At 38.8% G+C, this 26945-nt stretch overlaps 1 protein-coding gene across 4 annotated transcripts in view; it reads right to left on the reverse strand.

Annotated features, from left to right (window-relative positions):
• The window catches only part of KLHL2 (kelch like family member 2), a 79515-nt gene that overhangs the window by 15610 nt on the left and 36960 nt on the right, over positions 1 to 26945 (reverse strand). For all 4 annotated transcript variants that reach the window (XM_028519829.2, XM_036031930.1, XM_036031931.1 and 1 more), the window contains 4 exons: positions 12403 to 12565; positions 6628 to 6737; positions 2251 to 2367; positions 665 to 814 (listed from right to left, as the gene is read on the reverse strand). In XM_028519829.2, coding sequence (XP_028375630.1) covers positions 665 to 814; positions 2251 to 2367; positions 6628 to 6737; positions 12403 to 12565 — 540 coding nt within the window. The remainder of the gene's footprint in view (positions 1 to 664; positions 815 to 2250; positions 2368 to 6627; positions 6738 to 12402; positions 12566 to 26945) is intronic.

The following is a 26945-nucleotide window of genomic DNA, read 5'->3' on the forward strand; positions in this document are numbered from 1 at the left end:
AGTACCATAAAGATGCAAAGAGAGAAGGAACTGCAGACAGAGAGACAGAAATGAGGAGTTTTTCCATAAGGAAAATTAAAACAGTGAAACACAAACGGCTTCAACTAAAAACACACAGGTAGAATATGGAAACTTTCACGCAGGAAAATATGAACACTGGAGATCTGGAAAGTCATATGGGAAAACCTACACTGAAATGGCTATATAGGATGTGTGGATGAATCATCAAATAGCATATAACAGGGAATAAAATAAAAATACACTAAACAAGCTATTTTATCATTCTTAGCTTTAATATCTAATTCTATAAAATCACTTGGCTTTCAGATATTACCCAACCCACGTGGCTTATAGAGAAATCTTTCTATCTAGCCTGATTTTCCCTTCTGTCACTAGAATTAATAAAATTCAGAAGGGACAAAGACCAGCTGCCTTCTATTCCAGAAGAGTGACATCACGCAGCTTATAAAAATTAAATGAACCAAACAATCCCCACCCTCCAGAGACAAAAATAATAGAGAAGTTGCATTATATACACAAAAAGGAATTCCTAGGTACACTGTCTGCTGCAGGGAATTAAAAACAATAAAGGATGGAAATTCAGATGAGTAAAAATAAGAGCCTTTCAAATGAGGTAATAACGAATACGAACTATAGATCCTACTTTGGGAAGATTCATGGGTGTCCTCAGTCGGGTCCGGACACTCTTCATTAATATACGCTGCTCTGTGGGCAGCAAATGATACTTCATGGCTTCAATGAGGTAATCTTTGCAAGCACTGCTGTTCTTGACCAATGCTTCCTCTTCCACCCTCTGTGAAAAGAAATTACACAACCCCATGAGGGGACAGCTACCTCATGATAATACTGACAAAAGACAAAAAAAAAAAGTAAAGACAAGAAAAAAAACAGCAGTACCTATCCTCTATAATTCAGTCTAAAAGTTACAATTAGAATACCACTAAGAGAAAAATAAACGAAGCCAAAAAATGCTCAAGTATCTATCTGGTCTGCAGAAAAAAAACATGTAAGTAATGAAGAACTGCAATGAAAATGACATACTTCAATATCAGCTACAGAATAATCTTTGGATAATATTATATCCACCTATTTCTTACCTTTAAATATCAAGCCAAACAGTATGAAAAACAAGAAAAAAAAAATTTAGATGAGTCCTTCAGGTGGGGGAGGTAAAAGTAATAAATTAACGACAATCTATCTCAAACTCGAGATGGCAAATAAAATGTCCAGAAAAAGGATTCAAAATACTTTATAACAATGTGCTTACACCACAAATAAGTCTTGTTCTTGCTATCCCTGATCTCAAAGGCAGAGGAGAAATGTTTTCTGTTCATTTTCTTAACAGCAGAGTACCAATGATTACACAGATCATAAAAAAAATAGTGAGACTTTGAGAAATCCTAAAATGCTCAGATGTAATCTCTTAATAAAGAAATGTTTCTTCAAATGGTTTTAATTATAAAAATGTTGAAATGTTACTAGTAGGATGCTAATAATAAAAAAGTAAATTTAAAATTTGTTTAGAGACTACTAAAGATCCATTTGCACGTATTTATCTTAAACAACCTGGTTTTCCTCAGTTTAGAAATAAAGACAGCAATGAAAATGAGTGCCACTGTGAAATTACCAAGTAGAATTAAACGGTAGTTGAACAGGATGTCGAAATTCCACATCTGCAAGCCAATCAAAAGAGGCCATCAAAAGGAAAACAAGTGCCCTGGCTGGCATAGCTCAGTGGATTGAGTGCAGGCTGTGAACCAAAGTGTTGCAGGATACAGATCCTGGGTTGCAGGCCACAGCCCCCACAACCGCACATTGATTGTTTCTCACTGATTGTTTCTCTCTGTCTCTCTCTCTCTCTCTCTCTCTCTCTTTCTCCCTTCCCTCTCTAAAAATAAATAAATAAAATCTTTAAAAAATGTTTCACTTAAAAAAAAAGGAAAACAAGGGATGCAGAGGAGAAAGGCAGAGCCCCAGGTACATTTATTTACATGTGCTTAAATGACCACAGATGCCACCCTGATAAGCTCTAGGACTTGCTCAACCAATCAGAAATAGGGGGAAACAAATTTCCAAGGATGGGGATGGTCTGAGGGAGAGCAGGTGCCAAGGTCCTGCATCCCATGGATCTGTATCCTGTAACTCTTACCATTGGGGAACAAAGATCTACATGTGGTCAGCCCAGTGACAAATGTTATGTGTATCCACATATTCTGTATATGCTTTTACCTGAACTAAATATTCCCGAGGGAGCAAAGGTAACCGTACATGTTCCATCAGCCGAGCCATAAATTCTTGCCTTACATCCTTGTCATGGTTTACCCAAGCTATTACTGCTTCAAACACCTTGCAGAAAACATGGGAAAAGGAAAGTAAGTAATGAGTTATGTACCAAAGTAACTGAATAAAATATAATGAGACTATACTTCATAACACAACTTTTGCTAAGATATCAAAGTTTAAATCCATGGCTTATTTTTTTTCCTCAAAATTCTGACTTGTGGTATACTTAAAAAGCCATTCAATTTCCTTTTTTCATTTGGTACTTAGTAAATACTTTATTTTTTCTGGACTTATTGAGATATAATTGACATAATATTGTGTAAGTTTAAAGTATACAATCTTAAAGATACTGATGTGATACATTGATATATTGCAAAATGATTACCACTGTACACCTACATCATGTCACATAATTACCATTTCTTTTATGCAGTGAGAACATTTAAGATCTACTTTCAGCAACTTTCAAGTATATAATACAATATTTTTAACTATAGCCACCATGCTGTACACTGGACGCCCAGAATGTATTCATCTTTTAAAACTGGAAGTTGGCACACCTTGACCAACATCTCCCCACTTACCCTGCCACCCCAATCCCTTGTAACCTTCACTCTACTGTTTCTGAGTCATTTAGATTCCACAAACAAGTGACATCATACAGTATTTGCCTTTGCGTGACTTATTTTCACTTAGCATAATGAGCTCAAGGTCTGTTCCATCACAAAAGGTGGTATTTCCTTTTATCTTGGGGTTAAACAATGTCCCGTGGTGTTTATATACACCACACCTTCTTTACCCAGTTATCTGCTGATGGACTCTAAATTGTTTTCCCTGTCTTGGCCATTGTGGATTATACTGCACTGAACATGGATGGGAGTGCAAATACCCCTTCAAGACCCTGTTTTCCTTTCCTTGGGACATAGACCCAGAAATGGAATTGCTGGATTGTTTGGTAGTTCTCTTTTATTTTAATAAGTACTTTAAGAATACTCCCATATATTTAGTGAGAACTTTTTATTTGGTATTTATTAAGTATTTCACCAAGTACACTACCAAATCTTCTTGAAACTGAGTGGTGGCTGTGATATAATCTGATGATATATGATGACTCACTACTAACAACCTTTCCAAATTAAATTTGCCTATATTTTAAATTACAACTCCCTTTGGAATAAAGCACCCAAAATAATAAATCAAAGTGATATTCTGGAATGAAAATCACACATCCTTATAACCAACTCATCTTTGGCTTTTTCTCTAGGCTTACAAACAAATGTTGGACCATACACTTCTAAATTGAGGGTGTGCAGAATAGATAAAAACTCTCTGTTGTGTTTTAGCTGGCGTGGCTCAGTTGGTTGGAGCGCATCCCACAAACCGAAAGATTGCAGGTTTGATTCCTGGTCAGGGCACATGCCTAGGTTGAGGGTTCAGTCCCTGGTTGGGGTGTGTACAGAGGCACTAGATCCATGTTTCTCTCTCACGCCAGTATTCCTCTCCCTCTCTTCCCATCTCTAAAATTGGTACGTATGTCATCACGTAAAGGATAAAAAATAAATAAAAACTCTTTTTTGTCACAATAGAATATATTAAAATGTATTATTTTGAATTAAAAATAATTAAGGGCATACAACTTATAATATATACCTATGAAAAGCTAATAAACATGAAGATAGGATTTGACTATATAATTGCCTTCCAGACTGATGAATATATAATCCAATAATCTTTTAAAAGGTTGTAGAAAATGTTTGACATGTAAACAGATTACTGGAAGCCAAGAATAGGTTATTCTGATGCAGGGATAGATCCAGAAACTAAAAATAGTCTACATTATAATTAACATGCCTCTTTAATTCATTGTCAACAAATATTTACCAAGTGCTTCTATATGCCAGGTGCTAGAGACGAAGAGAAGCCTATCAATTCTATCTACTATTTCTCAGCTCTTCCTTCTTTTCTCCACCCATTTCTACCATTCCCCATCAGATCCTATCGCTCATGGGTATGACTTCAATATCCTCCTACATTACCCCCACTCCACTTGCAGTCCATTTTGCACATCACCACTGTGATAGCTAGTCTCCAAAGATGGTCCCATAGTAAAGGACATTTGGTTTCCACATCTTATGAGGAAACCTCCCACAAGGAATCTAAGCTATCTTTGTGTAACCAATAGAATGTGGTAGAAGTGGCATTGTGTGGCTTCTGACATTGAGTCATAGCCTTTTGGTGTTCACGCTGGTCTCATGTAAGAAGTCTGATTACTTGAGATGACCAAGCTATGAAAAACCTAAGTTAGCCACAGAGAGAAAGAACGGGGGGGGGGGGGCGGGGGGCAAAGAAAAGAGAGGGACAGGGAGAAAGAGATACCAAACAACCCCTAGCTTCAGAGGCAGACAAGATAGTGACAGAAGCATTATGAATACTCCAGACACAAGATGCAACGTGCAGAAGGGCTACAGCCCCAGCAGAACCTGGCCAAACATCTCCAGCCTTCAAGCTACCCCAGCTGACACCCCCTACACAATAGAGCAGGGGCAAGGATCTCTACATGCCCTGTGTGAATTCTGCCCACAGAATTGTGAGCATAAGATGGATGTTTTATGTCACTACACTTTGGGGTGGCTTATTATGCAGCAATAGAAAATCAGAAGAGCCCTGGCTGTTATAGCTCAGTGAATTGAGTACTGGCCTGCAAACCAAAAGGTTTCCGGTTCGATTCCCAGTCAGGGCACAAGCCTGGGTTGCAGGCCAGGTCCCCAGTTGGGGGTGTGTGAGTGGCAACAGATCTATGTATCTCTCGCACATTGATGTTTCCCTCCTTCCTCCTCTACCTAAAAATAAATAAATAATAATTATTTTTTTTAAAAGAAGAAAGAAAACCAGAAGAGCCTTCATGACATTTCTATAAGGCAGGTATGCTGATGGTATTCTCCTATTGCTTAAAACCTCTCAGAGGTTCTTCACCATTAGTATGAAGTCAATTTTCTTTAATATGGCAGAGAAGACATTTTATTACATCATCTTCCCATCTTATCTCCTACCACTCTACCAAACATATTCTAAACTCTAATCTTACTGAACCAATTGCATGCAATTACTCCTTTCACACCTCTTTATACCTGCATGTTCCGTTCTCACTACTGGAATGCCCTTCCCACTCCTTCCCATCTTTATTTCCATGGCAAATCATACGCATTTTTAAAAACTTGGATCATATATCTAGGCCAAGCTGAACTCCCATTCCCATCACCATCACAGGAATGATTAAATCTGCTACAGTACCCAGCATTCTGTAATCATTTACCCCACTGGCTGTCCCTCTAATCTATGAGCAGAGAATTCTGTTTTGTTAATCTTCTCATACCTAAGACATTTGGCAGTCTCTGGCACACGGTAGGCACTCAATACATGAGTATTAAATGTGAACAGGAATGCCTTCTCCTCTGTATTTCTAGAGTGCTAAGATTATACACCTCACAAGTAATTTTCAGATATTTTTTCATATGGTAAACATTAGAGTAAATGTGTCTTTCTAGCCTCAGGTAGAATGAATATCCCTGAGGAATAGAACTAAATTTTATACAACTTTACATGCAAGGCACACAAAAGAAAAGCTCCAGTTTTATTTCCTTCAAACATACTGTGTTCATAAACTTTTGTGCCCTGATTCACATGGGCTACAAGACCTATCCAATTGGAGAAAAACCCACTAAAAGAAGCTGTTCCCTCCACCTATATGAAAGGTGTAGGTGGCTGACAAGGCAACCTGAAACATGGAGAGACAGAGGCTACAAGCAATGAAACAGCTACACAGTGCTCTGGGAGGGAGGGCAGAGCCCTGGTCAGTCTAGGGTGTGAGTAACAGGGGACCAGTCTAAAGCAAGAGCATGATCAAGGATGTTCAGTCTGGAAGCGGCTAAACTTTGCCACCCAGGGTAACTGCTTCCAGCTTACATGATGGTGAAATTACTTTGGTTTGAGAAATACTGGATTTAGATCAGAATTCTTATAGGCATCTAGCTGTGGGAAGAAACCTGCTTGCAAAACAACACTTGTTTCAGACAGTTTCATGTGTGTGAGCTCTTGCTGTAGAAGTCAAGTACAAAATTCTAATGTGTAACAGTTTAAGGAAACCTCAAGATAAGATACACAGTAATTTACACAGGCAATCAAGTCAACTAGCTGAGTTTCTTAACTTCCAGATCAAAGATCACCAGCTGGCACTACACATACAGGATCACAAAGTTACAAAAGAAAATGAAATAAAGAAAAGTACTATATCACTGTACACTGGGAAAAGAAATGTATACTTACCTTCTCTTCTGAAGATATGGTAAGTTTGTCACTTGAGATTAAGCTGCACACTTGTTCAATGCCGAGATTGAGAAATTCTTCGCTAAGTACAACATCTGCAAAATGTTGCTCTGTTTGGAGGTTAAAAAGAAACTATTAATACCAACATTCCATTATCATGGTTTCAAACTGCTTGAAAAAGAAGAGGCTTTTCTTTTTTTTTATTTTTCATCAAAGATATTATTTATTTATTTTTAGAGAGAGGGAAGGAAAGGTAGAAAAGAGAAACAGCGATATAAGAAATGATTGGTTGCCTTTTGCATGCACCCCAACCTGGGACGACAATCTAGGCATGTGCCCTGACTGGGAATCAAACCAGAGACCTTTCACTTTGCGGGACAATGCCCAACCGACTGTGTCACACTGGTTAAGGAAAAGAAGAGGTTTTTCTTAATCTAACCCAATAATAAAAAAAGAACTGAACTTCCTCAAGGCAAATGATCTCAACATTGGTTCAAAGACCACTCGATGAGAAATGGAGAGTCTCTTCAACAAATAATGCTGGGAAAACTGGATAGCCACATGCAAAAGAACAGAGGAGGACTTTTAAGTTGACTTTGGTGACCTATAAGCTCCAGGAACTTTAATATCCAAACTCTTCCCAGACTTTGTTTCTTTCAATAAACTTTGTGCCCCTTTATATTTCTGGAATTCCAATATTTCACAAATTGGTCCTTTTTATGGTATCTCATAGGTCTCGAAGGCTTTCTTACTGTTTTTCAATCATTTTTCTTCATTCTCCTCTGACTGGATAGTTTCAAAATTCCTGCCTTCAGCCCTGGCTGGTGTGGAAATTGGTCCTTTTTATGGTATCTCATAGGTCTCGAAGGCTTTCTTACTGTTTTTCAATCATTTTTCTTCATTCTCCTCTGACTGGATAGTTTCAAAATTCCTGCCTTCAGCCCTGGCTGGTGTGGCTCAGTGGATTGAGCATGGGCCTGTGAACCAAAGAATCACCAGTTCCATTCCCAGTCAGGGCACATGCCTTGGTTGCAGGCCAGGTCCCCAGTAGAGGGCATGCAAGATATAACCACACATTGATGTTTCTCTCCCTTTTTCCTTCCCTTCCCCTCTCTCTAAAAATAAATAAAATCTTTAAAAAAAAAGAGACATATTTTTTAAAATTTCTTGTCTTCAATCTGATTCTTCAGCTTGATCCAGTCTGCAAATAATGCTCACTAATGCATTCTTTATTTCATTCATTGAATTCTTCAGCTCCAGAATTTCTGTGGGTTCTTTATTTCTCTTTGTTAAACTTCTCCTTTTGTTCATGTATTCTTTCCCTAACTCTGTTAAAGTGTCTTTCTGTGTTATCTTGCAAGCTCACTGAGTTTCCATAAAATAGCTATTTAAATTTGTTATTGGGTAAATTGTAGATTTCCATATCTTTGGGTTCAGTTACTGGAAGACTGTGGTGATCCCTTCTGTGGTGTTATATGCCTTTCATTTTTATCTTCCTTGGAGTGTTGCAATGCTGCCTTCCCATTTGAACCTCCTCCAGTCTTCACTAACTGCCTTTAGGGAAAGATACCCTCCAACAGCCCTGCCAGAGATTCTGAGGCTTTCTCTAGGATTGAGTTCATCAACCTCTATCAAAGCATGTAACCTGCAAATGAACTCAATTTCATAAATATGGTCTGATCTAGGCAGAACAAAATATAATCATCGCTTTACATCTCTTGGGACACAATTAATTACATTATTGATTTCTGTTGAACATATTGTATTAACAACTAAAACCCTAAAGTCTTTGAATTGATTTGGTCAATAGAAGCCTAATACTTGTCCCAAAGCCAAGATGAAAAATAAATGCTATGGTTCCCTACAAGTTCTAACACTCTGTAATTCTTTGATTCTGAATACTGTTAGTTTCTAGGGGGAAAAATCACATATATAGCTCCAGCAGTTCCATTAACACAAACAGTTTTGGTGAAACCTCAAAACAGCTCAGTCCAACTGGAAAAATTGTCAATAAAGAAGAACAGAGAGATTGCATGTAGTTTGCTATGGCATAAATTAGGACCATAATGCGTGCAAGAATATAAAAATGATTAATTCTTTTAAGAAGTGTCATTTAAGTCAGCACAAATTCAATCAAGAAGTGCTATACATCAGTGCTGGCTGGTGTGGTTCAGTGGATTGAGGGCTGGTCGGCAAACCTGCACACCAGGTTCCCAGTAGGGGGCGCGCAAGAGGCAACCACACACTGATGTTTCCCTCTCTTCCTCCCTTCCCCTCACTCTAAAAATCAATAAAATCTTTAAAAAAAATTAAGTAAATTTGATTTTTTAAAAAAGAAGTACTATATAGCAAATGCTTTCACAGTTCTCCAAAGAAAAGCATCTTCTGTATCAATCAATTAACATTGCAATAGATCCCTGAATAATCATCGTCTATTCTTTGGTATGCATATCACATAGTCAGAACTAGCAATACCATTATTAAAACCACTGTCTCAACACAAATTTCTTTCAAGAGGGCAGCTTTCAAAGTCATAAACTTGTTTTGACAGATGTTTACCCCGAGCAGTGATTCCTAGCCTACATTATAGAAAAGTGGGCAAATGATTGAAGTAAATGATTGCAGAAGACACTGTTACGGGAACTGCTTTTACAGAGAATGAGGCATAATCTGAATATACTAAATTTGGGTGTGAGTTGACTATTACTGCCCTGTAAATTCCTTGTAAGCAGAGGTTAAATTGTACTGAGCCTGTCACCCACAGCAGTTTGAGCAGTTTATATGCAGGCACATAAGGAAGGTAGTTCTCAAATGACTGACCATTGGGTCTCAACTGACCAGCCAAGAGACAGCGGGGAAACTGGGACCAGAGAGCATAGATTTATGAAGAAAAACAAGCACAGGAGAAAGAAGGTAGGAATATGTTCAGCACAAAAGATGAGACCTTGGAATTTCAAATATCAATAAGGTACCTCATGCTCTGGGATTGTGGTTTAAGGTGGCAAGTGGATTTATGGAGGAAAGAGGGCAGTCACAAGAAACTATGAAAGGGGACCTCAAAGGAGCCAACAGAACAAATTTGGACGTTGCTGGGGGCAGAGGAAACCAAGTGTAGTGGGAAAGGCAATCTAAGTGACAAAGACAGAAGTATGCCTGAAGGCCTAGAGAGACAATGGGCTGCAGAGAGAATGCTGCAGACTGAGAACCAGCCAGCCAGTGCAGAACTGAAGATGGTGACAGTGACAGAACAATGGTCTGGAGGTGATAGGTACCATTTTATCCAAATCCCCAGTGAGTCAGGGAATGGTTCCTTAAAGAAAAGTGCCCCAACATGCAGTTTGGGGGAAAAGCCAAGTTTCACTTAAGACAAAGGAAGAGGAGACACACATGTAAAACCTGGACATATAAAAAAATTTGATCAGTATGCAAGCCTAGAGGAAAAGCTAAAAGCAGAGCAGTGTGGGGTGCCCGGACAGGCCTAGGATGTATAAACAGATTACCAGGGTTACGAGCAAGAAGAGAATGGGTCCTGACAGGTGTGGCTCAGTGGGCTGGACATCATTCCCGCAAACCAAAAGGTAGTGGCTCCATTCCCAGTCAGGGCATGTGACTGATTGCAGGCCCAGCTGAGGCAACCTACTGATGTTTCTCTCACACACAGATGTTTCTTGTTCTCCTTCTCCCTCCCTTCCCCTCTCTCTAAAAATAAATAAATAAAATATTTTTAAAAAGATAAAAAGCCAATTTTTCTTTATAATTTTGCTGAAAGTGACAATAATTTTTCCACAAAAAAAATCTTGGCATAATTACAAAGAAGAACTCTATAAACTAAAATATGGAGGTGCTCTAATTTTGGTGAAAAACTGTTCATATTTTGTAGTATACTATAATAAGTTTAAGATTTTAAATAAAAGAAATAACAAAACTCTGCCCTGGAAGCACAGTAAATGAGTTGTTTCTAGTTGAGTAAAACTGGAGTTTTACTCTAGCTTTTACATGATGTATGAGTACATCATGATGTATGAGTATATCATGTAAGATATATGTATGGACATCTTTTGCAATAATCCTGCCTTGTTCATGCTCTTCCCAGTCCCTCCCCCTATCTCTTAAGAGCCAGTAACATTTATCAAGCACTTTGGAGACAACTAGCAGCCCAAGAAAAATATAATGTCAGTGATTGCTTTATGCAGGAAAAAAAATTACCAAAAAATATATACGCTTCCTTGGTTTTCCTCATATAAATCACTTAAAACAGGCACATTATATGTAGCAGTTAATGGACCTTATGAATTTAGAAGGATTATTTTCCATTTGCTAAAGAACAGAATAGGTTATATGGGAACACATCAATGGATTCAAATTTGTCTTTGATTTTTCTTAAATTGCCTCATCCCATTCAAAAGGATTATGTGAATACCATTACACATTATAGACATTCCTCAACTTACAAAAGGGTTGTGTTCTAAAAGTTCCTCCATAAATAAGCTTTCTGGAACCTGTATCACATTTTCCTACTAAAACAATTTTATAAAGGGTAGTTAGGCTAATCAGGCCACCTTACAGAAATTCTATAAAGCTCAAATTTACTAGACCTACTGTGTTTTACTGAAGCATTTTTTGTTGTTGTTTTTGTTTCCAATTAACCACCTTATACCATTATTTCTCTGACAAATGCAAAAGAATTCCGGGAATACCTCACCTTTCCACTGCCCTGCACGTGCACATGTGTGCACACGCTCTCCCACTTACACACACATATACCCCTTACCCAGGTCTATGTGTCAGAATGTCTCTCACTCAGCAGAGTAAACACGAGGGAGCAGAGTTTGGACGAGGGGCTCCCATCTGAAGGCTGGAAGAAGTAGGGGTTCCAGAGCTCACTAAGGGGTAAGGGTCACGGAAGGTCCTACAGTCACTCTCCCTATTGGATCTCAGACACAGAGGACTGATGGTGGAGTGTAACTTCCACAAGATTTACCTTCCAGAAAGATGGTTAAAAATAGAAAATTCCTTAATCACTTTTAATATATATATTTTTAAATGTTTATAAACTCAAAGCAAAATAAGTTATTGGTTACTTCCGTGTACTTTAGCTACCTCCAAATCCATAATGAGAATCTCTCCTCTATAGCTGAAGAGACCGGGAACCTCAGGGTCCCACACAGCAGCCAAGGTATGGCTTCCTTGACAACAGCAGCAAGCCCTCCCTCTGCCACAGATACCAGGTCCTGGAAACCACTGTCTAAGAGAGGGCTGCCTATCTAGAATCTGCTTTTCTGCTCCACCCAAATGCATCCAGATCTCACTGCTTTGAAAATTTTTAAGCAAGACGATTGTTTTAATGGATTTAAAAGGAGGCTGTAAAGGAGGCTAAAAGGAGGCTGTAAAGAGGATAAAAGGAGGCTTTTATCTCTGTGGCTGTAAAAAGCCACAGAGATAAAATGACTTCATTTCATATGCAAATACTTCCTTGTATGACTATTTGAAAATCTGAAAGAAAAATACACAAGGATTCAATACTTGCATAAAACTAGCTATTCTATTACTTAGACCCAAAAACAATTTACAGTGGGTTTTTTTTTTAAAGTTCAGAATTCATGAGCATGCTTCAGTGATGCAGTGCTACCATTATAACGTTTTTAATGTACATGTATGAAGTCCAGATCCAGAAGCAGAATACAACTTTCCAGAAATCACTACAGAGTCATTTCATAACTCAAGATTTCTAGACTCCTCCTGGTCTCTAACTCAGAGGAGGTCTATTCAACTTGCCTGCATAGGTGTTGGCCTTGTTCAGGAGATCTGTGCATGCATGCATATCAGCAAAAGCCCGGATTCCTAAGCAGTTGACAGGGTGAAGCTGAGATTCCAAAAATTCACAGCAAGTCTTCTTCACATCCTGTAACTGTAACAGGCCAGCAGCTGGGAGAAGCACCTGCAACACACAAGGAAGCACGGTTAGGGCACTGGCTGGAAAAACACCGTCACTCTTTATCATTTCCACACAGGGCACAAGAGGTCCAGCCATAGCTTATGATCTGCACCCAGACATACACAGAAAAGTAATGTAACAATTATTTGCAAAAAAAGAGTGATGCCTCTTCACACACCCTGAAATGTCTATGGAATCTTTCAAAGGTCTCTTCTTAGTCATAAGAAAATACGAGAAATTAGGTCATGCTCAATTTAACAGTTGCTTCTATGAGCATAAACAAAATGTTCCTTTGAATTTTAACAACATGCATTTTTAGGATGCTAGGGGGTGCTGCTGCTCAGTGAAATATCTTTTGTTCCCTTAGTTTGAGCAGTCGTGAGCTTCAGTGATCCGTGGAGCAGCGGTGAGCCCAGAGCCACAGACACCATAACATTGCCTCATTTTTCCCTCCACTGTCTGAACAACACAACGAACTGCTTTCCGGGGGGCGGGGAGGGGGGGGGCAGAACAACGTTAAATTCAACAGTCTCTACCTACAAGCAGACAGTGTTTCTACACAGTAATACATGTGCTGGAAAGGAAAACATAAAAGGTAGTTGCCTAATAACAACTTTTTAGTTTGTGTTTTTATCTGAATAACCCCAAGAAACTTTCTTTAATTATAGGGTGTTCTATGGGACTTAGCCAGTATCTTCACTATAAATAGTACATCTCACACTATAGCTGCTTTTCAAATAGGTCAATAATAAAACCATTTTTCCTTATAAGTGAATTAATAGAGTGATATGTTAAGAAAGATATTTGAAAGTCAAATTTAGGAGGAAAACTTCATTAAAAGTTCTTGAACATCTGCTGCTCTTTTATATAAGCAAAAAGGAAAAAAAACCCTTCAATATCAGAGAAATGGTCAATTTTAGAAGAGATCATATAGCATAAAAGAAAATAAAACCTAAGTTCATTTCAGCAATTGACTTTCATATCAGCCAATCTGCAGCCCAAAGAGAAAAAAGAAATAGCAGTTTTGAATATCTTTTACAATTTTCTTAAATCTGTATAAGAAGGCCAAAAGTGAAAGAGAGTGCATCACATCTTTCTGTAACACAAATTACTCTATTTTCTTAAAGAAACCACAGAAGCTTTAACTGTCAGGCCTACAGGCTGTGTGTTTGTGCCAACATGTACATAACCAAATGCTCATGAATTAAGGATAATTTCAGTCCAACTTCACCAATATTCATTTTTTTGATAATATAAAAATAGTATCTAAAAATAATGCCCTGTCCTTCTGAATTAAAAAAAAACAAAGTGCAAATAATGCTATTTATAGCCAAACATTCTGTATAATGTGCATAGTGAGTTTCCTTATGTTATGAGAATAAATCTCAATGGGAGACTTTAGTCAAGATAATTTGCAAACGGGAGGATTTTCTACACTGGTATAATTGTGCTCTGAAGCAACGTAAAGTACATTCCAAGATGCCTAACAATATAGCCATTTAATTCAGCAAATATAGAGAGTAAGAAAGTGGTCTTCAGTGTAATATTCAATCTCTGTTAAATCTGCATGTAATGAGCACCCATCTAATCAGCCTTTTCCCAGAGAAAATATAGTGTAGTACAGTAGTATTCAAATTACTTGGTAGTACAGAAAGACAGAGAGGTACCTGGAGGGAAAAAAGTGGCTGAGCAAAAACAGGCTCATTCATGCACTGTTGGTGGGAATGTATACAGAGGTTGGGGAAGATAGGTTTATGGTTGTGAGTACACAAAAGCAGTTTATTTGTTTTAACAGTTTTTTTTACATTATATTTATTTATTTTTAGAGAGAGGGGAGGGAAAGGAGAGAGGGAGAGAAACATCAATATGTGGTTGCCTCTCACACGCCCCCCACTGGGGACGAGGCCTGCAACCCAGGTATGTGCCCTGACTGGGGATCGAACCAGCAACGCTTTGATTCACAGGCCTGTGCTCAATCCACTGAGTTACAGCAGCCAGGGCTATTCTTGTATTATTAGTTATTAATTGTTGCATTATTTTCTATACAAACAACTGTAAACCTACTTTTTGCCCACCCTGTATTGGTTTAGCCTCCACAAAGAGCCATTTGTTTATTTCAACCAAAATTGCAAATGCCCATATCTTCTGACCCAACAATTTAACTTGCAGATACACTAATGAATGCACAAACTCTCAAGTGTATAAGAGAATCATTAGAGCATTATTGTAGATGTTTCTAACATCTGCTTAATAGCAGATGTTATTAAGATAACATCTTAATTAAGATGTTATTTAAGATATTAAAATCCTAAATGTCCATCATAAAGAGACTGGTTACTTAAAATAATCTATTCAATGGACTACTCTGAAGTCATTGAAAAGAATAAGAAAACTATATGAATGGGATAATTTCTTAAGTGAAAAAAAGTCAGTGACCAGTTCATACTATACCAACATACACATATACACTTATACACTCACACTTACATGTGCCTCCATTTTAAAAAGCAGTTGTAACAGGCTTAAAAATTTTTTATCTTCCTTAATTTCAACTTCATCACTTCCAAATCTAAACCTACCTTATCAAGAGACTGAAATTCACAAAATTATATAATCTCAAATCTGGAAAGGATCAAATAAAGTCAAGTAGGTCAGGAATATAAAAGTTATTTTAATTGTAGGTCATGCAGCAAGAAATTCAAAATAATTTTTTATAAATAGCAATGATGAGTCAGGTGTCTCCATGCTTGGCAAACATATATTAAATATACCTTAAATGTTACTCAAATATATAAAACAAGTTTATTTATCTTTTCCTTTTGTCACTAAATCCTTCAAAAATGCCTCAGTTTTATGATGCAATTTTACTAGGACTAAACATCAACAGCTCATAATTAAGAAATTAATTACATACAGCTTCAAAAACAATTAAAATTTGGTTCAGGCTTACTAACATGGCCCCTGGTGACCATTAGTCACTCATGATGAAAACGAGAAAGCATCTAGGGCCACACCAACATTCTAGATTACTCTGTGTATTAGTTGGATAGCCAGCTAAACCAAACAAAATAAAAAATGCTCCAAATTTAAGATGACCCATACCCTACAATAAATACCACTCAAAACAGCCGAGAGCCTGTGAGCTAGATGCCTTAGAATCAAATCGAGTCCAATCTCCTAATATGTCTGATGAAGAAACCAAACCCCCAAGAGAGGCAAATGACTTAACCAAGTCATATAACTGGTCAGCGGAAAGCTAGAGCTAAAATCAAATTCACCAGCTCTTTGGTTTAGTGTTCATTTATCTTGAGCCCCAGCTCAAGGTGCAGAATTTAAGTGCTTGTCTAAGTTCTAAATCTCCATTATTATTCTTCCAGTAAGAGTAATAATGATAATAATAACTTTGACAATGCATTCTTATAGTTGTTTTCATTCACTGAGTAATTACTGTGTCAGGCACTGTGCTAAGCACTTGGCAGGCAATACTATCTCATTATTCCCATTACAGTACATACAAGTGGACGCAGAGGCTTGGGGAAGTTGAGTAACTCGCCCAAAGTCACACACCAGCTATGGGTCAGGCAGAGTCTGCTGTGAGCGCAGTATACGCCAAATGGGCATAATGCTTTAGGATGACATGCAGATAGATAAACACGCTCATGTTAATAGTTAGGAATGTGATTTTACAGTTACCTTCTACTTATTTTAATAATATAAATTTTTTCTTAAGTAAATTAATTTAAGCAAAAATTGAGTCAAGTAAAGAAAAACTAACTATTTAATAGTATCAGCAATACAGAATATAGCAAAATCATGAAGGTAACAACACACAAATTACTGAACTTCAGAAAGACCTGACTTGGGAGATCTGATTTAGTATTCTAATCTTTCACTATCTGACATCATTCTGATCCCTGTCATTTTTATATATCATGGAAAAGCTTGAATGTGCTTTACTTTTTAAATTTTTAAAAATTATACTTTATTGATTATGCTATTGCAGTTGTCCTGATTTTTCCCCTTTTGCCCCCCTCCATGCAGGACCCCCACTCCCCCAGGCAATCCCCATCCCTTTGTTCATGTCCATGGGTCATGTGTGTAAGTTCTTTGGCTACTCCATTTCCTACACTGTACTTTACATCCCCATGGCCATTCTATAACCACCTATTTGTACTTCTTAATCCCCTCACCTCGTCTCCATTCCCCCACACATCCCTCCCAGCTGGCAACCACCAAAATGCTCTGTGTCCATGATTCTGTCACTGTTCTTGTTTACTTAGTTATTTAGATTTGATTGTTGATAGATATGTATTTATTGCCATTTTACTGCTCATAGTTTTTATTTTTTTTCTTAAGTAAGCCCCTTTAACATTTCATACAATAATGGTCTAGTGGTGATGAACTCCTTTAGTGTTTTCTTGTCTGGGAAGCTCTTTATCTGACCTTCCATTCTAAATGATACCTTTGCTGGGTAGAGCAGTCTTGGCTGTAGGTCCCTACTTTTCATGATTTTGAATATTTCTTGCCAATCCCTTTTACCCTGCAAAGCTTCTTTTAAGAAGTCAGCTCACAGTCTTATGGGGACTCTCTTACAGGAAACTAACTGCTTTTTTCATGCTGCTTTTAAGATTTTCTCTTTCTCCTTAACTTTTGGCATTTTAATAATGATGTGTCTTGGAGTGGGCCTCTCCACATCTATTTTGATTGGGACTCTGTGATTCCTGGACTTGGATGTTAATTTCCTACACCAAATTAGGGAAATTTTCTTTCATTATTTTTTCAAATAAACTTCCAATTCTAGCTCTTTCTCTGACCCTTCTGGCACCCCTATGATGTGAATGCTAGACCTCTTGAAGTTGTTCCAAAGACTACTTACACTATCCTCATTTTTTTGGATCCTTTTTTCTTCTTGTTGTTCTAATTGGTTTTTTGCTTATGTTCCAAATCATTGATTTGATTCTCAGCTTTATCCGTTCTACTGTTGTTTCCCTGTAAATTGTTCTTTATTTCAATTAGTGTATCCTTCATTTCTGAGTGGATCTTTTTTATGCTGTTGAGGTCCTCACTAAGTTCCCTGAGCAGGCTTATAAACTCTGTGTTTTGAACTCTGTATTTGATAGATTGCTATCTCCATTTTGTTTAGTTCTTTTTCTGGAGCTTTGATCTGTTCTTTCATTGAGGCCATGTTTCTTTGTCTCCTTGTTTTGGCAGTCTCCTCGGTGTTTGCTTCTATGTATTAGGTGGAGCTGCTTTGACTCCATGTCTTGGTAGTGTGGCTTAACGTAGTAGGTGTCCTATAGGGTCCAGTGGCACAGCCCCCTCTATTACCCAAGCTGGGTACTAGTGGTGTGCTCTCTCTGTGGGCTGAGTACACGCTCCTCTTATAGTTGAGCACTGGTTGCTGTTGGCAGGTCAACGGGAGGGATTTACCCAGGCCAGTCAGCTGCAAGAACTGACTGTGACCACTGACCACCAACCTCTGCCCACCATGGAGGATCAGCTGTGTAGGGGCAGGGTGGTGGTGTTCCAACATGCTCTGTAGCTGTCCACTGGGTACACAGGCCCTAAGGTTTCCTGGTAGTGCAAGCCAAGGTCAGCCCCCTCCTGTGTTCTGCCCAGGGCTACCCTCATGAGCTATAAGGCAATGTAAGATGGATGCTACTTGTGCTGGGCTTGGAGATTCCCAGGTGAAGCCAAGCTGTGAATCCAGGCTGGCTGCCTCTAATACTGGTCCTGAGACTGCTTAGCAAGTGGTACAGGGGCTGGGGGCTCATGAGGCTGGCTGTTGCTTGTTCAAGAAAATTAGGAATTGTGAAGCAAAAGCCTAGACCAGTCATTCATATGGAAAAGTTACTGTTAACAGTTTGGATGGGCTTGTAAATTGGGTGGGATGGAGATTTGGGATCTCCAGGGCGGGGCAAACAGTGTTAGCCAGGTTGATGGAGTCTTAGATATGACAACTGCCTGCTGGCTCTGCGGTTATGTGGGGGGAGGGTTAAGAAAAGGGACAATGTCCTCTTCCCCCCTTTCTGTCTGTTAGTAAGCTGTTCTCCAGCTCTCACCTTGATGCCAGACACTTCAGTTCCTTTCTGTATGCCACTGGTGCCTTTTAAGCAGGTACCCTGATGCTGGAGCTGAGAGGGAATGAGTCAGAGTAAGTCTGTGTGTGGGTTCTTTAAGAAAAACTGCTTGGAACTCCAGAAGTTTCTTCCACTGACTCAATCCCCACTGGTTTTTGAAGCCAGTAGTTATGAGGACTTAGCTTCCTGGCAATGGAACCCTAGGCTGGGGTGGCCTGGTGTGGGGCTGGGATTCCTTGCTCCCAAGATATCACTCCTAAATTTTTTAAAAAAGATTTTTATTAGCCCTGGCTGGCGTAGCTCAGTGGATTGAGCACGGGCTGTGAACCAAAGTGTTGCAGGTTCGATTCCCAGTCGGGGCACATACCTGGGTTGCAGGCCATGGCCCCCAGCAACCGCACATTGATGTTTCTCTCTCTCTTTCTCCCTCCTTTCCCTCTCTAAAAATAAATAAACACTTAAAAATTTTTTATTTATTTATTTTAAAGAGGGGGAGGGAGAAAGAGAAAGAAACATCAGTATGTGGTTGCCTCTAACATAGCCCCCACTGGGGACCTGGCCCACAACCCAGGCATGTGCCCTGACTGGGAGTTGAACCAGTGACCCCTTGGTTCACAGCCCACGCTCAATCCACTGAGCAACACCAGCCAGGGCTCACTCCTGAATTTTTACACACCACACACAGATATAAGACCAGCCCATTCTGTGTCTCTGCCCCTCCTACCAGTCTGTATGGATGTGATTTTTAATTCTGTAGTTGTCAGACTTCCATTCAACTTGATTTCTGACAGTTCTGAGTGATGGTTGTTCTACAGTTTGGTTGTAACTTTCAGGTGGCTGTGTGAGCCATGTTTACCTACACTGCCATCCCGACAGGAAGTCCTGAGGAAGAATGCGCTTTAGTCTGGGGCTTTCATATCCCATAGCTTATTTTCTACAAAGTGGATAAATTATACTATTAGTAACAAATGTGAGAAACACCTGGCAATGTAAAGAGGTGGTTTCTTAATTTCATACTTAGGTCACAAAAAAATATCTTGGGCATTGTAACTAAGAGGTCTGAAGAATAAAAAAGAGAGCTGAAGAATAAATTTATGTCTTTAAAACTAATTTTTTCTGAGCTCTGTAGAACAAAGAAGCAGTTGAGTAGTGTTGTTTCTTATATGAGGTAAATTATATTGATACAACAAAACCCCAACCACAAAACATTATGATCTAACAGAAAATTTACACTGGTCCCATTTTTCATGTTTTCCTGATATTAACCCTGAGACTGATGAAAACAACCTTAAGGCACTCTGAGATCTTGAAATGTATTCTAAAACATCAAAGAATAAGCAATTATATTTGCTGTATGTTCTGAATGTTAATGATGTATTCTAAGAATCTATATAAAAGTGATTAATTCCCATATAGTATTATACATACTAAGGAAGGGCCACATTCCAGAAGTATCTCCTGGGTCTGCCATGCCCTAAGGAAAAATGTAAAGCAGGCAGTTTGTCTTAGGGCCCAGGTGCCTGTCCTTCCTGCAGCCTCCTCCCTACATGTTTCTCCTTTAAGTCCACTCCATCACCCGAGCTTCTCCATTAGACCCTGCTATTCTCACCACAGTCTCAGGTCTGCTCTGGTCACTACTAACAGCACTGCTCCATTTCATTTGCTTCATAACACTTACCACTGTCAAAAATGATCTTACAAATTTGTTTCCATGTTTACTATCTCTCCCTGCAAAAGAATCTCCACTCTATGACAGCAGAGTCACACCTGTTTTACCTTCTATTATATCCTCAGGTACTAGAACATCCAGGTGCTTAATAAAAGAATCAACCTAAATGTAATTTGTTATTCTTGTGAATGTTTAAAAGATACAATTTTCGATGTCCTTTCACCCTGAAACACAAACTTACATGGAACACTTGCATCCCACTGCAAATCCTCTCGGCCCCACCTCTTACTCAAGCTGCCACTGCAGCTACCAGGTGCACGTGGGCTTTGATCACCTTTGTGAAGATGTCACCTAATAGTGCCTCACCAACCCCCTTCCAAACCTCTCTCTGGCTTCCCATCCAGCAATGCACTGGGGGCTCACACCTGCCCAACCTGGAATCTCACTGGCAAAAACACTTGCAGGACCACCCTTGACCAAGCACGAATGGTCCAAAGGAAGAAGATGGGTAAGTATTTCCCATGTTTGTACCCCATGCAGACAGTTCTCAAACTGTGTAAGGCTCCTCAAAAGGTCCTGGTGAGAATAACATGTCACATTTAGTTGTCACCAGATCTATACCTCATTTTAAATTGGTTCTCCCTCTTTTCCAATTCAAATCCCTCATTCATTCACTACTGCTCTCCTGGATCGCTTTGCAAACAAACTAGCTGTCCAAAAGCCTTGCTTCCAGGGGAACCATGGGACAAACCTGAATGTAGGCATACTTAGTCATAAAAGTAAGATTATAATGCTGCTTACTCTATCAAAATTTGAGATGGGGGAGGGGAACACAAGGGGATTAAGTGGTAATGAAAAAATACAATAATTATCTATGTTCCAAAATAAATAAATCAATAAATAATTTAAAAAATGAAAAGAACTTAATGTCCAATAACAAGAGACAGGTAAATTCTATAATGTCAATAAGACTGAACTTTGTTTTAAAAGAGATACTGTAGACAAATATTTAAGACTTGAACAATGTTCCCAATATATTTAGTATAAAAAGCTAATTACTAAACAGAATATACAGTATGATCATCTTGTAAATACACATGTACATAAACACAGACAGTATTAGAGAATTATATCGCAATTATTAATAGGGATTATCTCTATAGTGATGATATGGAGGCTTTCTACTTCTATTTTTATTTCTAAATTTTCTATAATGAATATATACCATTTAAATGACCACAAATTATTTAAAAGAAAGTCAAGAAGAAGAAAGGGAAGGAATGCTCCTTTCTGGATCTCTAGAATTCTAGCCAATACAGAAATGGCTGGGGGGAGCTATTCATTCAGTGACTATCACCCACCACTCCCCAGAGACTGCCTCAGTTTGGCCTGTCCTCTGGGCACTGAGTCTCAGCCGCCTTTGATCACCAAGCTAGTGTTTTACAGAACAGTAAGTAACCACACACTACTCTTCTTGTTCATGTAAACAGCAATATCTTAAGCGCTTGGAGAAACATGAAGTAAAAGAACATGGCCAGCTAATTAAATAAACAACTTCAAATGCTATCATTCTGCCAAATAGAAAAAAAATATTTTCATTTAGATATGTTGATTTCCAACATCAGAAGACACATAAAAAGCCTGACAATTTTTTTCTATGGGGATGTTTTCTGCAATGAACAAAGCAGTGGGGGAAGCTAGCACTGATTAATGAAGACAAGTCGAACACCAGACATGGAAGACAGCCGAGCCAAACAATTAGCGCCCGGGTGACACTCTTACACCAGCTGCACGATGCTTTCATCCTACTTCGTGTTGTTTGACAAGCCAAATTACACATAAAATGTTTCGCTTAGACAAGTACATTCCTTCTGCTTGGCTATTAGGATCTGTAGTTTATTTTCAGCAGGGGTATTTATTTACTCCATTGGGGGAAATAATTTATATAAGTAAGCCTTTTAAATCCTGAGCCATTAACAGTGTGTTTATGGGAAGACAGGACCAATGGGTCTGACTGCTCCATATATAAGATTTCCAGATGTCTATGAAAACACGCAGACCTGAAACTCACAACTCAGTCACTATTAACTGTACGGGAAGTACACTGCTCAAAGCAGATTTTTATTAATTTCCAAGCTATTTTATATTCATATCAGACGTACCTGTTTGTTTAAAGTAAAAGGGCCTTGCATGCCAGCAAGGACCTGAAAAGAAACAAGGAAATAGCTGTCCAAATGCCATGAGCAGAGGGAAGAAGTTATCCCCACACTTAAAGAAGCTATCTAGTGCTGGACTAAAAAAGTCTCATTATGGAATGTAACTTATAACTTTCATTAGTAGACATCTTCTAAGATCTGCATTGGTCCCCAGTTTATAAATAAATCGTTTCACTAGTTGATTTTCTCAATTGGTTAATGCTCATTGCACAATTTACTCATAGAAACAGTATTAAAAATAGTCATAAACTACAATATGAATGAACATAATATTACTACCTGACCGCTGTGACCTTAGAGAGTATGGGGTGCAGGGAAGAAGAAAGTACGTTTCCTTCCTCTTTCTGGGATGCAGGCCTGGCCCAGCACAGTTTCGAAACAGGAAGTGGTGGCCGGTGGCCTCCTGCCACCTCAGTGGCACTTCTACCTCTCAAAGCCCTAAACCTCAGCCACCAGGAGCCAGGCCTCTGCTCTGTGCACCCAGCTGTGATTCCCTACCCAGATCTGCCTTTCTTGATTGCTTAGTATTTCATTCCCTAAATATACCTAGCTCCCATCCTCCTCTCCCTCAGGACAGCTACGGCCAGCAGGGTCAAAAAGAAAGCCATCTTATTCACTCATATTAATGGTTAACAGTGCATCACCTTCCAGGACAAATCCCTTCCAGAGGCACTTAAAGTTTTAAGAGAGGCTAATTCTTAAGCAGAATATATCTATAATTGATGTCATTTCCAATGGTATAAAACATGAAGGGGAAAAGCAAAGGTAGTATGGAAAAAAAATTGGGGGCCTGTTTGAAAGCCAATTCTCCTATACTGTCCTTTTACAGCTGTTTTTTCCATTACTTTTAACCCAAAGTTGCACTAAATCGACAACTTATTCAACAGTGGCTCAAATGTGTAATGAAAACAGCATCTATCTTGAGGAGTTGTTGAAAAAGTTAAATCAGATGGTCAACCATTGAATACAGTGCCCAGCACATGACCAGAGTGGCACCTTAGTTCTAATTCAAGGACTTTTTTCTTGGATTAAATTGAACAGTCAACCCTATGACAACGGAATGCCAGGACTTCCTCTCTCCTTCACAAGATGATATTCTATGCTGGACCACTCACAAAAAGCATAACATTGATTCCTTTTTTAATCAAACATTCTTGAAGTAAAGATACAATCAGGGCCAATCTAGAAAAGAACAAACACAGCATGAACATGGGAAAAGTATTTGATCCCTCACTAATTATCAGATAAATATAAACTAATATAATGAGAGAGCACCTTTTATCACTACTGATACAATTTTTTTAACAACATACATTCAAGTCAAGGTACAGCAAGCCTTGGCACCTAGCACATTTTGCCATCACTGCAAACTAGTCAACTCTCTTAGAGAGCAAATAGGCCACCTTTATCAAGAGCTACCAAAAAACATAGAAGTTTAAAGCCTTTGACCCTGGAAGTATGTTTCTGGAAATCTACCCTGAGAAAATAGTTCACAAAATTGGAATAGGCTACAATCCATGAATTTTATTTTACCATTACTTATAAGAGTAGGGGGTAAAAACAGAAACAACTAAAGATTTAACAATATGGCAGCAAATAAGTAAGTAATGTTGAATCCACATGATGAAAAATTATAATCAATGACAGACAATGAAGATTAATAATGGTTTTCATAAATCTAATGTTTCTGAAATATTTGATATATATTTATATCATAAAATTAAATGGACACACAGCTTTAATCATATTAGAAAATTTTAATGTACAGCAAGTTCCCTTCATTTCAAGGAACTTGAAAATAAGAATGTTGACAGAGACAGAAACAACAAACTAAACATTTCCACAAGGTTTATTTTTTGACAGAGTGTGCAGAAGTAGAAAAAGTGAAAAAAGTTGTCCACTGATGGTCTTAAGACAGCACGGCCCCTTGCCCTCACATCCAATCAGTTCCCTAACTCGCAGCACTGAATCCGCATCCAACCCTGCCTCTAATCAGAGAGAATATCTGGGCCTTAACTTAAGCAGCTTCACCCAGTCCTAGCCTGACCTTGGGCACTGTGATCCTTTGTTCTCCAGACCCAGTTCCAGCCCACACGCCCTTCACTGCCTCCAACTAGGGACCCTCTAGTCTATTGGGCAACAGTAACATAGCCCTACTGTGCTGTGCACTGACCAGTTTCCCCCGAGGCTGAAATTCTGCCCCTGGGTTCCTGCCCAGAAGGTGCAGAATGCTTGTTCCCAGGCTCCTCTATTCCTGTCCCATTCCTGCCAGGCCCTCCTCCCGGGCTCAGCTTCCACTCATCAAACAGGGCCTGCCATTCCTACTAAGCATTCCCTTGTTATTCATCTAACAAATATTTATTGAGCTTCTAATAAATACTGATCACCAGTCTAGGTTCTAGGGATATGGCAAGGAACAAAACAGAGAGACACACCTGCCATCCTAGAACCTAGATCCTAACACTAGTGCTTACACTTAGTATGAGCATGTGAGGATGCACCATCCCAGCCAGCACTCCTGCCTTTCAAAGTGGCCTTCAGATACCAAAGTCTAAAGTCCACAAGCACTGAAGGACTCAGGAACTGTAAACATTAGCCCTGAATCTTGTCACTGAGATCCCAGTCTCCGGAGCAGAACAGACTTAGTATGAAAAGAATGCAGAATGAAATCATACCACATGCTCTGGAGTCAGAGAACTCTACCCTTGAATGCTGATATGCTCCATATACTAGCTGTGTGACCCTAGAAAATCACTTAGTCCCTCTGAGCTGCAATTCTCTAATTTGCAAAAAAACAACACTCTGTCCTGAACTTTATATAAACTAAATGAGGTCAATACTTAGCAAAGTGACTGGAACATGGAAAGTAGGCAGCTCCTTCTTCCCAACTAAATATTTTATTCTATTTCTGCTATCATTTATCTGAATTAATCTACTTTAATCTCTTCTTTAGTCCCTGCTCTCAAAAATTACTAAAACTCAAAAAACATGACTGATGCCCTGGCTGGCATAGCTCAGTGGATTGAGCTCGGGCTGGGAACCAAAGTGTCCCAGGTTCAATTCCCAGCCAGGGTACATTCCTGGGTTGCAGGCCAGAACCCCCAGCAACCGCACATTGATGTCTGTCTGTCTCTGTCTGTCTGTCTGTCTCTCTGTCTCTCTCTCTCTCCCCCTCTTCCCTCTGTAAAAATAAATAAATAAAATCTTAAAAAAAAAAAAACATGACTGATAGTCTCTCTACTAACCAAACATGCATTTCACTTCTACAGATCAAAATTTCCTTCTGTATCTCCATTGGATCATCCAGGATTCTTCCTTTCCACAACCTCAGCATTTCATGCATAATTACAGAACAGACTAATAACAGACTATCACTGTCTCCACGTCCACCTTCCAAAATCAGAATTTATTTGTTTGTTTGTTTGTTTGTTTTGTTTTGGAACTGATATAGTTAGTTTTACTTTGAGGTCATGCAATCTTCATATATCTAATGGTATTGGAAGGAAATTTCCCTCTGTAATGAGCCTTTCAGGACTTCCAGAAGGAACTCATAATGAAGGCTGGTTCCTTTTTAAAAGTATATTTTATTGATTATTCTATTTAAACTGGTTAGGTCAGGGTGTTAAGATTGAGGTATCAACTCACTGTCTAAAGAAAAAAACTGAGACTGAGTACCTTCAGTAGGCCTCAAAAATGTTTCTTTAAAAATTAAAATAAGCAAGCACATTTAAGGGAATAAGATTGTCAGTTAATTCAAAGAACAGAGGTTAAGAGGTCAACCTCTTACTACAAGGGACTAATGACACATCTGGCTTTTCAAAGGTGCTGCATGGATATATTTATAACTGTGAATGATAACTACCCAAATAACTGACAATTATTGTTTTCAAAATAATTTATCTTCATTGTCTCCTTTTTGTGGCAGCCTTGCCCTAGACCAAGGGAAGTAATCCAAACAGCCCCCGGCCACTGCATTTATTACACACAGCTCCTCCCTCTCCCTCTCCCAGCTCTGCCCTCTCCCTCCCTCTCTCCTGCCTTTCCCGCCACACCTGCTCCCTTTTCATCTTCTTCCTACACTGATTTACATGATTCAGAGGCCACCACAGATTACCAAGCTTATTCCAACAGAGGTTTTTTCCCAAGACTGAACAGGCTGCAAAAAAACTTTTAATAACCTTAATAATTTTTGAAGATTTTTTATATTCTTAAACATAATACTAAATCAAAACACACACACATAGATAGACATGCACATACCCACATAACACACTCTTGCTTCTTGGACAAATAGCTCTCTTTCAGTTGTATGTTATTTTTCACAAGAAATTATGTTATATTCTCTCCTCTCAACCCTATCTGTAATAAATATTCATACACTATCTCCCAACTTTATTTCCCAAAGCCTAAGCTTGACG

This window comes from Phyllostomus discolor, chromosome 8 (genome assembly GCF_004126475.2).
Source record: "Phyllostomus discolor isolate MPI-MPIP mPhyDis1 chromosome 8, mPhyDis1.pri.v3, whole genome shotgun sequence".
Taxonomy (NCBI): domain Eukaryota; kingdom Metazoa; phylum Chordata; class Mammalia; order Chiroptera; family Phyllostomidae; genus Phyllostomus; species Phyllostomus discolor.